At 34.9% G+C, this 19,219-nt stretch overlaps 1 protein-coding gene across 1 annotated transcript; it reads right to left on the bottom strand.

Annotated features, from left to right (window-relative positions):
• Positions 1 to 8,021: 8,021 nt before the first annotated feature.
• Positions 8,022 to 15,851, bottom strand: LOC110778319 (putative fucosyltransferase-like protein). Its single transcript, XM_021982884.2, has 7 exons — positions 15,347 to 15,851; positions 12,801 to 12,961; positions 12,221 to 12,462; positions 11,422 to 11,526; positions 9,720 to 9,876; positions 9,416 to 9,643; positions 8,022 to 8,810 (listed from the first exon to the last, which is right to left on the bottom strand). The coding sequence occupies exons 1-7, from the start codon at positions 15,707 to 15,709 to the stop codon at positions 8,555 to 8,557; spliced, it is 1,512 nt and encodes a 503-aa protein (XP_021838576.2). The 5' UTR covers positions 15,710 to 15,851; the 3' UTR covers positions 8,022 to 8,554.
• Positions 15,852 to 19,219: the final 3,368 nt, after the last annotated feature.

Below are 19,219 nucleotides of genomic sequence, written 5' to 3'. Positions count from 1 at the left end.
CTGCAATCGAAATAACTTACATTGAGGTTTTTAACTTGTATAGTCATTTAATCTGCGCAACTAATCGTGAATCCACCACTGCCATGAATGAAGAAGCAGCATCTTCTGAAGTTCAAGTTCATACACAAAATTGCAAACTGGAAAATACATTTCTAATTTAAACAAATATGACCTCAAACTTAGAGCATGGATTATTTTCTATATGACTTCTAAAATCACTTTCTTCCTGAAATTTAAAGGTATATAAAGCTCGTCTCTGCGTCATGCCAACAGGATATATATATTCTATAAATTTTAAGCTCGTCTCCTCCTCTAATACTTTCAGGCCTTTCGGGTTTCCAAATAGGCACATGACTCAATTGACTGAACTTGTTTAGCACTGCAGATTCTAATGCCTCCATTGTCAAATTGCTCGACCTGTACAACAAATTTTTAAATTACAATAATAAATTGTAAATCAAAATACAAGTATACAACTAAAATAAAATAAAAGGGGCAAAATAGTACATTGAATCTTAATTGTCATTAAGGTCAACTACATTCTGCCTTCGTCCTTTGCATCTCCACTTTATCTCATCAACTAGGACCAAGGAGCAAAGAGCATGAAAAAGGGCGAACTTGTTGCCATTGGATTAGGCTCCACTTTACTTTGTGAAATCCTGTTTGAAAAACATTTAAACTGAAAATAGAAACATTTTATGAATTTGAAAATGTATATATATATATATACACGTATTAAAAGCACATATATATCGTGAAAATAAGGAGTATCACTTTATAAGATACTTTAAAACCATCATTTTGAAATCATAATACTCATACAATCCTTAAAAGTTATTTTCAATAACGATATCGTACTTTGAACTTGAGCTCAGAAGAACTTCCATCGAAGATGGTCCATAAAACTTGTTAGATCCTTTTCACACATAACAATAAATTACTCCCTCCATCTCTTTTTGTTCTTTACGTTTTCCTTTTTGGGTATTTCAAAATGTTCTTTACATTTCTTTTTATATTATCACATAAATGACTTAGTATTTTATCAAAATTTGTGTCAAATTATTATTTTAACCAATTAAATTCATTGTGTCATTTAATCTCTCACACTTTTCCATTGGGACATTAAAATTTTCTCATTTTCCAATATCAGAATTTTGATAAAAGTGAAAATATTATAAATAAACGTAATTTATCTTGTTTAAATAAAAAAATTGTGGAATCTCGATACAAATTAAGTAATCGTTAAAACGCGTAAAAAATATCAAACGTAAAGAACAAAAAGAGACGGGGAAGTATAAACCAGGCAAGCACGTATTAAAAACCATAAATCATATCATGCATATGATACACAATGATTACACATTCACATGAGTATAATACTTTTACAAACTAGTGAAGATACTCATAACACGTGTAATTAGCGCATAAGGTTCACGAATTGAGATAACGTCACTTTCATTTCGTCAATCTCCATATAGGCGACCTTGTCATTTCCATAGATGTCATCATATCTTCTTTAAGTCGGGATTATCAATTTTTTTTCCGTTTGTATACTTTCGCATAGCATACACTTCTTGGAAAGAGAAAATCTTATAATTTCAGCGTGAGTAAATAGGTCTGGAGGTCCCTTAACTTTGCCAAAAGGAGCAGTTAAGTCCCTCAAGTTTCAAAAGGAGCATTTAGGTCCCTCAAAATGGATGGAATAAGCTATTTTTATTAACACCGTTACATTTTCCGTTAAGTTCAATTAAATAATAATAAAACTGATTTTAAATAAAGGGAAATCAATTTACATGTGTATAAATGATTTAAAATAGTTTCTTTTGATTTTGACTTAGCTTTTTCAAGGTCCTTAGCCTTTTCATTTGCTTTTTCACCATACACATTTCTAGAGCTGGCAATGGGTTGGGTTGGGTCGAAATCAGGTCGACCCATTTATAAACGGGTTGAGATTTTCCCAACCCAACCCGACCTGTTTAATTAAACGGGTTGAGATTTTCAACCCAACCCAACCCAACTATAAACGGGTTGACCTGAAGTTGACCCGTTTAATTTTTTTTTCCCACTTTTAATTGTAAATTGATTTGACTATAGAATTGCGAGGTGATTTTGTTATGGCATATCTCATTGCAAAAAGTAATTTTTCAATATGTATTTGACATGAATCAAAACGTCAAATAATTATTCAATGTTGAAGGGAAAATGAGAAATAAAATCTTTCAAATCACATTATACATATATATATTACATACTTGCTTGCACTTAAACGGGTTAGACGGGTTGTTTTCGGGTTGAAAATTTCAACCTGACCCAACCCATTTAATTAAACGGGTTGGGTTGGGTTGACCCATTTAATTAAACGGGTTGAAAATCTTGACCCAACCCTTTATTATTGGGTTGGGTTCGGGTTGGGTTGGTGGGTTGGGTCAATTTTTGCCAGCTCTACACATTTCATCAAAACTGATTACAAATAGTTCTTACACTTAACTTATTAAACACAAAATCACAACATATATTAATAAAGGATAATCTAGTTACATGACAATGGTCCTTCCCCACTGTACAAGGCTAGTAAATACCCGTTGCCAACCCAATCCTCAAAAGGGTAATACACTTGAACCATAACATAAGACCAACCGAGTAACGGATACCATTTATGCACAATTTGATCCGACTCACGTTTGTTCGGCCCGGGATACAGACATGCTGGGATACAGACCAACTGCCTCGCGTACCTTCTGTTCACATGCCATCCATTCGTTTCATGTACTGCTTGAAGCCTTGGTTTGATGGCCATGATCTAGAACTCTCGAGGTGAGGCCCCACGAGGTGGATCCCTTCACAACACGCCTTTGTCGAACCCAAGCTTCACTTCATCGAAAAATGATTTCCTCACCATTCGATGATCTGCTTTTCAGGATTCTCCAACATTCACAACCCCTTTGAGAATGACTCAACAAGGGGTCATGGAAGCATGACATTGGAAGGCTACTTAGACAGAGAAACTACGGTCGTGTTTTTTTAATGACTAATTTTTATTTTCTGATATGGGGGGTGATATTTGTATACGAAATCTTCTATGGTTAAGAAGATATTCATTGTGTTGTGATGAATTGAAAGGAAAAAAAACTGGGTTGTTGAGTAGAAGAAGAAATATATATGGAGTATTGAATACAAACCAAGATATAAGAGATGAATATTGTTGTAATGCTTTAAGCCAACCCCCTTGTGTTTATATAGTCAAGGAAGACCAATGGAAGATAAGATGTTTCTCACATCTCAATGCTTCTCATTAAATACTTAGGAGTAGTTAGTAGACCAAGGAAGACCAAATTAAATATAGTCTTGTTGTAATGCTTTAAGCCAACCCCCTTGTGTTTATATAGTCAAGGAAGACCAATGGAAGATAAGCTGTTTCTCACATCTCAATGCTCCTCATTAAATACTTAGGAGTAGTTAGTAGACCAAGGAAGACCAAATTAAATATAGTGCGTCTGAAATGCAACTTGTATCTAATACAAATGTTTAAATTTCCAGAACAGTGGATACATACTCCGTATATGTGCCTAGTTTGAACACATACTCCGTATTAAGGTTCATTACCTTACTCGGACGAAGCTCTTTTACGTCCTCTTATCTAACGAGTATGACCATTAATTGAATTTCGTTAAATAATACTCTGATGAGCGAGCTTAGCTTTGAGACGAGATAGAACACAAAATGAGGCTCATTAAACAAATCAGTTTGGACATGATCTGAACACAAACATGCTCGTTCATGTTACAAGCTCGTGAACAAGCTCGTTTATGTTCATTTATTTAATTAATTAGACGGGCTTGAACACACATCGAAACTTGATAAATAAATTAGATTCAGGAGCATGAAATACTGGACATATCGGTAAGTGCAACGTCTAATTGTAAATTGTAACAAAATTCATAATTCACGTTCTACAAAATTTTTAAGTGTTTTATTTGCCATGGAATGTTAAATACTCTGTTTTTTGAGAGCCTCAACGGCTATATTTTTGTAAAAAGCTAACTGAAATGAATTTCCCTTTATTTAATTATTGGTAAATGGTAAATGTAACTGTTTTTTTGTCGTTTAGTGCCTTTTATTTAGTTTCCTTTTAATTTAAATGCATTTTAACGGACGTTAGTGACGGAAAACAAAAAGCAGCGGATTCCATCCAAACGCAGGGACCTAAATGCTCCTTTTGAAACTTGAGGGACCTAACTGCTCCTTTTGGCAAAGTTTAGAGACCTGCAGATCTATTTACTCATTCCAGCGTTGGTCATGATTCATGAACATCGTAATTCGTAATTTTGCCTATACATAGTAAGAAGCGAATCGAATAGTTCGTTAAATTTAATCGCATCCTTTAAAGCATTCATCTTCACGAAGTTGGTTAGGCTCTTATCGCAAATAGTTTGAAAATTTTGAGTTTCCAAAGCTCGTTTTCTATCCCTTTATCATTTTCCTTATAGCTTGACTTTCCCTTTTTGGTACGAGATGACATACTTGAATGTAACAATCGGGCCATTAGGTAGCATCGTTAACTTCTCCAGCTAAGTCATTTCTTCGGATTTCGTGCAGTTTGATTTATCTTCATAGGTAGGTACTCATGACGAGAAGTGATTTCCTTTATTCTTGGCCTTTTGTGATTTTCTTCTCCATCTATTATCGTTGGTTTCTCTTAGGACTGATCGTAATTATTTAACGAAAATGATAAAAAGTCGCAACATGCGACCTTTAAGCCGTGTCACAATTATGACATGACATGCTTATGTGTCATGATTTAAATCGGAATCTAAAATATTTAACTTATATATCTTATTATACATGTTTAAAATAAAGGTAGGAAAATCTTAATATTCTAATTTGTTTCTTTCTATATATCGATTACCTTATTTACATATTTTCATAGTAAAAAATTTGCATCGATAGTAAAATTATTATGATGACTCATAGCCTACGTGGCGCTTATATGTACCAATTAAACACCGACACATAAGATTGCGACAACTAAATGTTGTCACAACTCGACCTTTATCAACACCCATTATTTAATGGTTGCCCTAGCTTGTTTCTTTAGCTCATGTTATCTTAGACTCGCGATTTATATTGTCACGATAGAAGTTGTCAACAATCAGCGCGTTGTTAGTAAGAATACTTCCACTTGAAGCCATCATCCCATCGTGAAGATACATTTCTTCATCACATTCTTACACAAATCCTTCTTAGCGTACACGTAAATTGCTTCTAAAATCATCAGTAACAAAAGAAATTGAACCCATTCCCCGTTCCTATCACTCACACTCATTTAATTCACTTTAAACCATTTTACTTCTTTTAATCCATTTATTTCTAGTAAACTTATGTTTGACCCTAATTCTTTTTATTACTATGAAAAATTGACATAAAGCCCGTAGGGATTTAGTCAATGGTCGCAGAACCTCTGCTCTGATACCAAGTTGTAACGCCCCGACTTTTAGACACCATTAATTAGGTTAATTGTCTTTAATTAGCAGCAGAAACCCTAGCTTAGCCGGAGTGTCACATGCCGTATCTCCCGCAAGAGAAATATGACATGTGACGCTCCAACTAAGCTAGGATTTTCGCTGTTAATTAAAGATAATTAACCTAATTAATAGCGTCTAGAAGTCGAGGCGTTACACAAATCAAATCTTATCTGGGCATGATCTGTATAGATCAATTCTGATATGGACATATGAGTTATGATTTGTGAATGACCTGTACATATTGGTTTTAATCTGGAAATGATCTCGGTTCTGATATGGACATGATCTGTACATATGGGTTATGATCTGGACATGATTTGTACAGGTCGGTTATGATCTGGATATGACCTGTACAAACCAACTATAATCTGGACATGATCTAATTATACCGGTTATGATCTTGACATATTGGTTCAAATCAAGACAACATCATTTTTTTTATTAAAGGAATAATAGTAATAAAATAATAGTACTCCCTCTGTCCCAGATTAGTTTTTACACTTTCGTTTTTCGTCCGTCCGTCCCAGATTAGTTGTTACACTTCTAAATTAGGAATGACCGCACAATTATTATATTGTATCTCTCTTCCCACTAATTTTATTGTCCCCACACCCTCTCTCATTCAATTAAAAAATACCCCACTAACTCATATCACATCTACTTTTTCAATAAAATGACAATTGATAACCAAACAACTACTTATCACCTAAAACTTTGTGCAATGGTAAGTGTAACAACTAATCTGGCACGGAGGGAGTAATAATAACAATGATATAAATATATACCAATAATAATAATAATAATATGATATGAACTTATTTTTTCTGATCTGATTTGAATTTATTTTTTCTAATCTGATCTGATTAAATCTAAAGTAAATAATAAGGCCCTGAAATAAAGTGAACTAAATAGAGTTTAAAACGGAAAACATAAATAACTTTTGGGAATTGTGAAATAAATAATAAATAATAGAGGGCCGATATTTCATGAGGTTTAATGAAACATCAAACTATCCTTTGAATTTCAGTTTTGGACAAAGAATGACTCATGAACTATAATGAAATAACTCCTCACTTGAATAGTCAATCATTGGACTATTCCGGTCACCGACCTATCTTCTTTCTCTTATCATCACCACAACCCCACAGCCTCACAACCACCATTGTAGAGCCAGCCCTCACAACCACCATTGCAGGCCACCAACTTTACCTCATGGATCATGAAGAAGGGAGCCTCGCATTACTCTCTTATCTTGCTATCCTGGACACGGTAGAGAAGGAATTGAAGTTTCCTTCTTGAAAAAGCTTCAAGCTGATCTTCAAATTCTTTTTGAAGAATACAACGTCGCAATTACTAATCTAAACCTTGAGTCATTAGTTGAACACCCAAATTTTGATGAAATAGAAAAGCTATGCAAATCAAGAATTATGGTAACCGCTTAGATTCTTGAACTAAAATTGCAAATCAGTAAGAATCGGGATCTTGTTTTGGGCCCAGAGAATTTAAAATGTGTTTTTCAGGGGACATTACTCTATGCTCCAGTTTTAGCAGTCAATTCCGAGATATCTACTAGGCTGGTTATTGATTTATTTAAAAATCATGGTTATCTTGGTAGATGGAATTAGTTTGGAAGATGGAATTAATTTAAAAATCAAAAATGTGTTAAAGAAAGGAGGCGTGGCTATTACTGAATCCATAAACTAAATTGACCGTTAACTTATTCTAATTTATGTAAGTCCTAAACATCATCCCATAATTTTTAATATTTTTGTGCAGCAAACATGTTTCATCTGTTTGATGTTTGGGGTTATAGTTCTCTTCTTGAAATGGAAGCCCTTAGTTTAAATTGATTCATCACGCTCATTGGCCACAGTTATTTGATTTTAGTGCAGATTCCATGTATTCGATATTGAAATCGGGGTTTACAGGGTACTCGTTCCAACAAGTTCTCAACTTTGTTCTCCGAAACTTGAACAATGGGTACCAACTTCAATCGGGTAGAAAAAATTCATAGTGTATTTTTAGTTACGAACCCCCTAAAATTCACACTAATTGTCTTGGAGAGCACAAGAGAGCTTTGAAATATTGCTTAAATTGTAATGAAACTCTATGATTTACGAATGATGTCTTGGTTGCATATTTATAGGCCACATTCGTTAGTTCTATACACATTTCTTTATAAGGAAATGCCTACACTTCTTTAGAATGTTCTCACCTCCTTAAGCACTCTAAGATACATAGATACTTCTACACTAACTACAACATATACAAGAGTTTCCTAGATGCTCAAAACTCCGTAGAATATTTTAGAAGTTTTCGGGCCAATTCGGACTGAGTTGTACAAATCGGGTCATTCTAGCCCCAAGATCGACGCAATTGACCGAGATACCAACTAACCATAAATTTCAAAGCGTAAAGAACTTAATAAAACGGGGAATTATATTGAGTACACAAGTAAATTAGTTAAATCATTTAAGAAAAATAACCAGAATTCTCTAGTGAAAATATAAACATGGAAACTTTTCTTTATTCTTTTCTTCCTTTATTACATTAGGAAAAACACAACACTGACATAAACTATGAAATGGACTCTAACCTTATATTACATAAAAGTTATAACCAAAAAAAAAAAAACACTAGAAAAGGTATTTCCCATGTCTAAAACATTTGGATTAAAGATTTGAAACTGCTATACAGAAAGACCTCGCCAAAATTGATTCCAACATAGAGTCAGTGAAAACACAAGACTCGGCTGCGATCCAAATCTTTCCTGGAGGCCTGGACTGTTGTTTTGGTTGTTTGGTATGTGCTGCAAAACTTGATCTTGTAACCTTCAAGTTCCAAATACTGCACATATTAACCGATAACACAAAACTGCACTCTGAAATAAATTGCAGTGATGTTTTTAACTTGTAAAGTCATCTAATCTGCGCACCTAATCATGAATCCGCTACTGCCATCAATGAAGAAGCAGCATCTTCTGAAGTTCAAGTTCATACACAAAATTGCAAACTGGAAAATACATTTCTAATTTAAACAAATATGACCTCAAACTTAGAGCATGGATTATTTTCTATATGACTTCTAAAATCGCTCTCTTCTTTAAATTTAAAGGTATATAAAGCTCGTCTCTGCGTCATGCCAACAGGATATATTCTATAAATTTTAAGCTCGTCTCCTCCTCTAATACTTTCAGGCCTTTCGGGTTTCCAAATAGGCACATGACTCAATTGACTGAACTTGTTTAGCACTGCAGATTCCAATGCCTCCATTGTCAAATTGCTCGACCTGTACAACAAATTTGTAAATTACAATAATAAATTGTATCAAAATACAAGTATACAACTAAAATAGAATAAAATATAGCTAATGAAACAATAGCACAGAGCAAAAAACACAACTCGTGTGTCGTATCCAACTACATGAGTATATGCCATGCATAGAAATAAATAAATACTTGGTAAACCAAAAAAAAATCACTCCTAATAGCCGTAGATATTCATCTGCTCTTATGACCCCTTGGAAACACTGCATTTGAAACAGTCATGAACATAGATCGAGTTATTGTTCACTTCTCTTTTAAGGTCCTATAAGTTAAATAAAGTTATATGAGTTAAATAAGGTCCTATTTCGTATAAGTTAAATAAGGTAAGGTCCTATAAGTTCAGATAAGTTCAGTTCAGATAATTCAGGTAATTTCAGGACTTATAAGTTGAAGAGAACACACCTAAATTGGTTGCATGAACTATGAAGAACCATATTTCCTTTGGCAGGGCAGGGCTTGGAGGGAAGGTAAGATTACAACACAGAACTTCTTCCTATGTAATGGTGAGGCTAAAAAAACTAAAACTACAAAGGTTGAAATTTGAGAACCAAAAACAAGAACTGCTTACCTTAGAAAAATAGACTCCATCTTAAATCTGCCTCTTTCCCTTACATAAACATGATAAGTAGTTTCCAAGCCTCGGGAACACTTGCAGGGGCGTTTCTTGAATCCTGGACTTTTCTCTTCATCCTCACGGATTCTAGTAGCCAAGTGAATGCAAAGGCGGCATGATGAGTGAACTGCAGCCATATCAACTAGGGCCTTGAAAGAGTCATGTGGGCCATCATATTTCCACCTGCCAACAGAGTCAATGTCTTACAAATTTCACAACACTACAGGTTTCTGAAACTATGAGAAACAAGCAATTCTACCTCAATGACTGGTTATATGCATCAGGATTTTTAGCAAGATATTTCATAGTCTTTGCAACCGTATCAATATCCTCCAGCTCTTTAATATGCAGCACTGATCCAGGGCAAGGAGCAAAGTCTTGAATATTTGGAGCACCAACAACAATAGGTATTGTTCCTACAGCAACAGGAGCAGTTTCTAGTTATATTAAGTATGACAAAAGTTTATGAATAACAAATCATGATTTTCTTATACTCACTACATTGTTTTATACTCCCTCCGTCCCAAAATTATAGTCTTGTTTTCTATTTCGGATGTCCCAAATTTATAGTCTTGTTTCCTTATTTTGACAATACTTTTCCCACTTTCCCATACGCTATATTCCACTTTCCCATACACTATATTCCACCTTTTACACTTTCCCATACACTATATTCCACTTTCCCATTTTCCCATACACTATATTCCACTTTTCTTAAAACCCGTGTTTTTAGTCAAACAAGACTATAATTATGGGACGGAGGGAGTATCCTTTTTATCATGTTTTGGGACTGAATATTAAAAGAATAAATAGGTCAAACATACTCCTCAAAAGTAGCCACCAAAGATCTAAGCCGCCCCTGACCCATCAATCAGATTATCACTACTTCACCAGTAATACAATACCGATTTAGAACCCACATGACAAAGCACCAACTAGTCTTAAAGAGGCTATTGACCAGCTAATACAAGTACACACCAAAAGGTTTGGAGGCAAGTATGCAACCCCTGCTATGACTTCACTATAAGCTAAATATGGGAAATGATTTTGGCACACCCATTGTGAGAGCACAGTTGTCTGTGAGGTGTGCCAAAATCAATATAAGGTATGACAATCAGTTTCCACTAAGTATCGACCAACGAGTGACTATTGCAGCACACCTCCGAGTGTCGCATAAATCCATCTTTCACTAGTCCCTACAACATGAATAATATGCTGATTCAAATGAGCTTTCAGAACTCACCAAAAAATTGTCTACTCACACAGATGCAAGGTCTATTGACAATTTGATATCCATTCTCAATACAGTAACTTTCAGCTTAGAATTAAATGGACTACACAAAGTATCACCAATCTATACTTTTCTCATTTGTTGTGAAGGAAGTAAATTGCAAGGCAACAAACATATGATTCCTCCACCCAACCTCTCACTTACATTATGAAACTTTTGCAAGTAGACAAAATCAAGGTTGAGATACATTCACTTTCAATACATCAAAAAGAAAATCATCAAGGTCTTTGTTGACAACACAGCTACATGCTGGCGAAAAATTATGAGCACTGGCACATCACTTGACTCCTTGGCTCTCTTTGAAAAGACTTCCTAGGATGCCTGATTTTCTAGAAAATAACAATAAAAGGATGGACAAATTTTTATTTTGAGAGCCTATAAGTGAGGTTTAGGGGAAAACGAGCACCATTTCCCTGGCTCGGGAGAGGATCGTGACGGATAGCTGACATTTATTGAAGTCTTATCAGGTAGAATAAAGATGCTATCTACATTCTCCTTCGCACTGACCACACTTAACGAGCTAAAACTGGGCTTGACTTCCTTAATTTAGAACGATATCAGACCACCATTAAAAGAAAGGAGATATCTTATAAGAATAGAAGCAGTAGCCACAGAATAACTATCAATATGCATACACAAAACACCAAATGTAGAATACAAGTGTTCATACCAGCAACTAGAGACTGGAAGAATTTCTCAGTGACATAGTCCTCCTCGTTTGAGTTTTCAAAAGCCAAGCTAAATCTGTAGCGCTTCAATGTTTCAACCTTGTCAACTGAAATGTCAATGAACAAAATAATTTTAACTAACATTTCAGCAATCGGATGGTAATATAAATTAAAAAAAGATGATGAATTTGAAATCTATAAGATCTCTGTCGATGGGATAAAAAGGCCGGTATAGCTCATAGTTTTATAGTCATCTAGAATTCTAGCATAAAACATTCTCTAGTATCTAGAAAGCAATTTGTGACACCAATGAGGTCAATGACAGAAGAATATGCACAACCACCACCATCAAGGAATTCATCAAAATTGGCATCAGACTGTTCCAGAGCATACATGAATTCATCTTGTCACCCTTATGTAGACCCATATTTTAAAAAGAAGGATTTTAAGGTAGCAGACTGAGGTTCAAGAAATCCTGGATAAATCACTGAGCTTTTCCCAGTATTTCATCATACGAAGTGTTATTGATCATCCAAAAACTTGAAAACCAAAATTCAAGTTTTTCTTTTTCCAATAGAAATTTAAGAAGATTAGAAGACAGTAATTTAAACAGGTGCCAAAAGAAGCGCCTTTTGCACGAGAAGTGCTCAAGGTTCTCTAGAGGTGATCATTCTGAGCTGAGGAGTTATTAATTGATGATAGTTTAGGCGAAATAATTGCAGCATTATTATATATAGAAAAAAGGATAATAAAAGCGTGTAGAAGACATTAAACAAGAGGAATTTGCTTGACTTCAGAAACCTCTTCCGTCTCGGTTACGGTGACAACCCCCATAAGAATCTATCTTCATCCCACTCTTTTCAAGACCTTCGAGTGCTTGAAGACGAAAGTTGCGAGCACCACAATTAGAGATGAAAGCTGCAGCCAAAGCACTCTCAGTTTTTGGTTGCACAGGTGCCATTATGTCATACTCTGCCCAAGAGAAATAGCCTACCGGAACATCAGATGACAGGCTAGTTGTCATAATGACGTCATAACCCTTCCTGACACAGAGATAACGAAACATAAGAAAGGGATCAAGAAGCATCCAACTTAATTACAGCAATGGTTGAAATATGATATGTATTACAGCAATGGTTGAAATGTGATATGATATGTATTAGCCAACATTGCTAATGTCATGCATGAGGTCCACACTTCGCACAGGCGCTAGTGGAAAGATCAGCTGATTTTATCAAAAATTCAAAAACAAAAAAGAAAGCTCAGCTGAGCAGTACCAAAAGGGACACGTCTGTTAACGTTGGAAAAGAGAAGAGATACAGATACTACATTCACAAGATGTCACCTAATTAATTTACTACACATGTTCTTACGTACCTACCGTCGTGCATTTTCGATATTGTTCTCTGCATAATATTGAGCTGATTCCATTGAACGAAGCACACTAGCTGTTCCATGCCCTTGAGGCCAACCAAATGCAGCATCTGATTTCCTTCCAGGATCCTGTCCAAACTTGCACCCCACCGAGCAAGTATTCCACTCCTATGTAAATTACATAAATGAGGAACAAGAAGACAAAGTGGGGCAAAAGCCTCTCAACATAGTTGCAGAATATGTAGGCAAACCACATCTTGAATTTAAAGTAATTTTTGATATGTTACATCACCATTGCATCGCAAAAGATGCAGGACAAACAAAATCAAGATTCAGCAAGTAATGAGGAACCAACACTGTGCCTAAAGGAATCATCAGCCCACAAAACCACCAAACAACATAAAAAAAGATGATTTTAAAAATAAAGCTTGGTATTCACTTCTAGTGTAGGAAGCATAAGACAATTGACTACCATTTGGGGGAGGGGGGGGGGGGGCATCACTATCTCCTTGTTTCTGACAGTCACAAAACCTGTTCAGTAGCCATAAGGACAGCCCCAGCTGGCCGGGCATAAGAGAATGCAAAACACCAGCTTATTTTGTACGCATTCGAATCTTTTCATTAGTCTGACTGCCATGTTGTCTATAGTAATTCCTTGTGTCCACTCGTGAAAATTCACATTACCATGTGAATCAACACGAGTTCCAGAAACATAAGATGCCCACCCATTGTCTTATCCAATGTTACTCAAACTCTTTAGTTCAACTCAAGTAACCGTGTCATATCCTCGACAGTACAGTTAAGGATGCTCGACACTTCATTCTGGACCAAAAAACAGAAAATATTTCATGAAACAAGACTGATAATTATTATCCTCAAGTCATCAATCAATAGATCTCCACTTTCAAATGGAAAGCCACGTCATGTCAAAGGAGCTCAGCTCATTATCTGAGGATTCCGAACTGCCATTATCACCTATCTGCAAATCTTTTCAGTTTTGCCTTTCAGCAAAATCACCTGTTAAAACTTAGCCACATAACTTTGGAGTATTGAAGTCAATGTATCATTTCTCTTCACGAAAATAGCAGCCCTTTGGATCCTCTTAGCTCTTAAGTCACTAACCACAATAACAAGCATGCCTTTCCCTTGTATGATCATACACTCATACTTATGTTAAGTGAAATACTGAAATGCCAATCTCATCTGTCGTTCACACAACTACTATTTACTTGGCAGCTTTTTTCTTCTGCGGAAGAAAGTTTCCCCAACATGTTGAGACACTAGTATTCCCCCCCGGAGCCACTAACACGACCAGTATTCAATGGATGAGGAAGGAAGGTAGATACTAAAGGACCCAAATCAGTCATAGTTGTGAATGTTGTATCAATATCTCCCACCATATGATCATACTTATGTTTAGAATAACAACAATCTCATCTTGCATTTTAATGTATACCAAGTCACACACCTTAGGTGATTAGGAGATATCTTTACCAGTCTTCTGATGGGTTTGCTACTTGCCCCAGATTTCCAGTTTACTAGCGTCTAGCGCTATAGACTTTGAAAACAAAGGGTAGCAAAGGGAAACATAATAAGACCTTGTTCTTTAGGACTGAATGAATCTGAACCAGAACTGAACTATTTATAGTTTCGAAAATTGAACTGAGCTTAACTGAACTAGAATTCTGGAAAAAAAGTCCAAAAAAACAGTGCCCTAAGCACCTTAACATCAACACTCAACTGCAATGACAGCGGCAACTTGAAGGAAATTGGCATCGACCCTACCCTGGTCCGGTAGCTAGAGATTGAAATTAGGTCTATCACCAAAATCTAAACTGCAACTCTTTCACAGGAACCAATGCCTCTCGAACCAATAAAGTCTCAAGGGATGAAATGAATAGATTAACTAAAATGGAAAAGAAGGTGCCTGAGGTTTCTAATGTTTTCTTTTCATAACTCTGGTCCACTGTTACCTGATTCGTTAGTATGAGACTGGATACGGGTACGCAATTCGCAATTTAATTTGCTAAATTACACCAAAATTGTACCATTTTCATGTTATAATTTGTTTATTTGGTTTGCGGTTCGTGGGGGTGATTAGAGAATTAGGTAACACTGCTCCGGTCTCTAGAGCGCTTCTCTCTGGAACTCCCCTAGCTAAACTTGCTACTTAATATCTATACACATATCTTAACAATTAGAAAATCAGTGAAAGAGCAAAACTAAAGAAAATTATAAGTTTTAAAACATAAAAATTACTTAATTGGTTTCGTAATTAAGAAAAAATACTGAAAATCAACAAAATTAAACAGCTTTCAGTTACTACTCCGTAAGATAACAAAAATAAAGCGCTTCCCATTGTACATTTTCAAACCATAAATCCATCAATTCAATTAAAAGCTAAACAAACCAAACACAATCAAATTAAAATTACAATAAAAATCCTTTATTTTATATACCTTCAACTCAAATTTCAAAATTAACAGACAAACCAGTAGTTCAATTGAAAAAAGAAAACCTAACATCAAATTATTGCGAAAAATCAAAACGAACCTGCTCACCACCAGCAACAAAAACAGGATCTTTATCAAAATCCCTAGAATAAATCACGACATCTTCTTCAACCAACCAGCTCTCACAATCACCGTCATCGTTCCGCGCATCGGATACCGCGTCATCGCCGGAGGACAGTAAAGGAACCACCGGAGACGATTGGTGCAACCAGGAGTCGGCCCATGAGTTAACCAAGGCGGCATTTTTAGCCATATCAAGGCGACCTAAAAACGTGATTTCTGCAATCACAACTAAAGCTATAAAAAATGGCATCAAATTCGTCCATTTTTTCCTCGAGTTGGCAGAATTTTCGTTGTCGACAGCGTTTTTTAACGACCGCGGCCCGGAAACTGGAGTAGTCATCGGGGTTTTGTGGGCCCAGGTGAAGGATTTAGTAGAGAAGAAGCATGGAAGATGAAGATGAAGATGAAGATGGTGAGAGTAAAGTGGGTGGTGCCGTGGTGGTTAGCTGGGTTTGGTGGGTCAATTGCTCTTCAAGTCTTTTTAGATCATGGTATTGTACGAGTAATTGGTTAGATGACTTTTCAACGAGAGTGTTGAGTGGGACTAGATGTATCGTTGAATTTCCAATGTGGTCAATTTGATTTGTTTTATCGCACGTTGGGTATCATTTTTTGTTTCCACTTTTCTATTTTTTACAAAATTAAAAATCAAAATATGAATATCGCAAATAGTAGTTTCCAGTTTTTGTTGTCAGTTTTCAAAATCAACCTAATTACTATAGGTACGATTATTTTTTGGTTCATGATTCGATCTAAATCATATGACTTTCAAAACCAAAATACCAAAAACAGGAAACCGACAGTGGTACCGAGCAATAACACCTTATGAATCCTATAGTTAAATTACATTTTATGACCACAATAGATGGTGAATAAAAATGTACGGTGGTCAGTGGACATGATATACGTAACGAATATAATTATATATGTATTTATGGAAAATAACGTGAGTTTAAATTAAAGAATATGATTATATTTTTTATTCATAATTTCAATTAAAAAAAATTATTTCGATTATAAACGTCACCTCAAGTAATACTAACGTACAATGGGAAATATTAGATGGGTTTGATTTTCCGATTTCAAGGTCATTTCTTACTACTAGAGATATTAAAGGGAAAGGTACACACGTATCTTTCGAGGTTTTTTTTTTTTGTACAACTTGGTCTTAACTCTATAATACAGATTACTCCCTAGTCCTATCAAGCAACGTTGAGCATGACGAAAGGTTTACTGTCTTACGATCACAAATTACTAGATCTATATGCACGCGGTGTGTGTTTTAAATTTCAGGGCGCATATATAAAAATGGTTTATAGAGTATAAAATGTACGGATACTTAGGTGTTTTAGGTGGACAACAAACTGTTTTTTAGGTGGACAACAAACTGTTCAAGAGTTGACTTATAGATAAAGATGATGTATGTATCCCCTGATTCCCCCCAATACTTCTCTAGCTAGCTAGCGACTCGGGAATATGAATTTCCTTACCTCCTCGTCTAAGTTCTAACCTCCTTTAAAAGGTCCTTGTCCTTTTATCCGAATCAGACTGACATGTGTAGATGCCTAGATAAAACATTCACCTTATATATCCAAAGAAAAAAAAAGAGGATCATATGATACTCTTTGCTTCCTAAGTAAAGCCTACCTTTCGAAATTTTATGGATCAATGATTCTTGATTTTTACTCAGTAATAAGAATAAGCGGAAGAGAACAAAGAAAGTTTTGTCACGCTTAAGTTAGTATAGAAAAAAAATCGAAAAATTAGCTTATCTCCGGATTATGACCAAATTCGAACGAAGTTCCGTTATAATTAAATTAGTAAAGACGTGACGACGTCAAGACATATTTCAATTTTTACTCAATTCTGTAAAAAGACCCAAAATTAATTATAGCCATAAAATAAAGTGAAGAGGATAAAAATTCCTAGACTTAAATTTGATCCACGTTTTAAGTATAGAGACAGGAAAACAAGGCAAATAATCAAAAAATCAAATCATGTTATAAATGTATTGTATTGTGGATGCCCATTATACCCCTAGCATCCTTATCCTATATAATACATGTATATGTACATATTATATTGATTTGGAATAAGATGATAACCGTCAGAATCTCTCTTCCCCTCTCTCCCTTTTCTCCCTAATTAAGATGATAACCGCTTGTTTATGATTTTAAGTATGAAACTCCAGTAGTTTACCTACGCTAATTGTGTTTTTATGTTGTGAACCTTGTAGTTGTATTATGAAAATTTTGGTTTATGAATTTAGAGAAATTGGTTTTGGACCAATTGAACATGGTTAATTGCTTGATCACCTCTCATAGAGGAAATAATTAGACATTATGTTATAAAAGTCTAAGAATGTCTCTCATATATAATGATAATAGATTATGAAGAGATATGCTTAGTGGATAGGCAAAACTGCTCCCACAATAGTTAAGAATAGAATATATGCATAAATCAGGGGGAGATAGCTTTTAATTTTACAAAATAGTGATATATGTATTAAAATGATACATGGATGGTAAATTTGGTATAGGTTTTTGTTTATAAATTATGAACACGAGTATGAGTTTATGATATTGATATCATCCTGAAGATTAAGAAAGATGAATATGTTTATTGAAATTGATATGTACCACAATTGAAACGAATACTCCAGAAGAGTATAAGCTATCTTTCCATAAGTTTTGTTAAATTGTCTTGCTATTACAAATGAGACACCGGTTTGTGTCGTTATATCACATCACAATATGTTCAAATTATAGTATTTTATAATTACAGTGATCACTTTGAGAAGATAACCAGCAGTTATCGAATGAAATATTTTATATGATATTATATATGTATGATGTGATAATTTAGGCCATCCGGGTTTAAGAACACCCGTCATGAGAGTTTATTGTCAAATAAAAGTTTATGTACTGACACCCCCTCATATGTTGTATATATATTCAAAGGTAAGACATATTGATGAGGTTGAGTTGTATTTCAATCGAATAGTTATAATGAATCGATTGAGAAAATAAATACAAGAGATATTAATAGCTTTGAAAACTTTTATAATGATAGGTGATATGAAGTTCACCATGATAGTAAGTGACCTGAAGTTCACCAGAATGATAGTAGGTGACTTGAGACTTGAATATCACCAACAAGTTTACAAAAAATGAAATATGATAGTAAGTGACTTGTATAATGATATGACAGGGGACTTGAAGTCCACCATGATAGTAAGTGACCTGAAGTTCACCAAAAATGATAGTAAGTGACTTGTAGATCACCAAGAAGTTTACAAGTGTTTTGTGATTGATTTAAACATCGTAAATCTCTTGATTGGGGCAATCATATGTCAGCACGAAATGAGAAAATATGAAAAATATACAACTGCACAGTGTATCTACTCCCCATGATAAATGTTAATCTCCAGAAGAGAACGAAAGTATGAAACATTTATTAAAATACACGCTAAAAAGTGTATTATTAGTTGGTGAAAGATTTTATGCCCCATAATATATTGAAAATATTTTCCCAACTTAGGGGGAGACGAGCTAGAATAAGTTGGTAAAATTAAAAGATAATATATTGATCCCCGTATGAGTAAGTGTAAATGCCAACTGTATGTCCTCGAAGTTTGTTTGGACATAAATATCTATGACTTGATTATGTTAAATTGTTACATGTTCAGATGTATAAATGTGTATAATGGTCATAGTGCTCGATGTTACTATAATGATCTTGCCAATATTTATTTAAATCTCTGCACCTGAAGTGTAGATTATATATACGGTTCCAACACAATGGTGAGATATAGATTTATTTATATGAAAAGGGCAAGATAATGCAGTTG

This window comes from Spinacia oleracea, chromosome 4 (assembly GCF_020520425.1).
Source record: "Spinacia oleracea cultivar Varoflay chromosome 4, BTI_SOV_V1, whole genome shotgun sequence".
Classification (NCBI taxonomy): Eukaryota; Viridiplantae; Streptophyta; class Magnoliopsida; order Caryophyllales; family Amaranthaceae; genus Spinacia; species Spinacia oleracea.
Note: the sequence above shows the minus strand (reverse complement) of the source record. Positions and strands in the feature narration are given on the sequence as shown.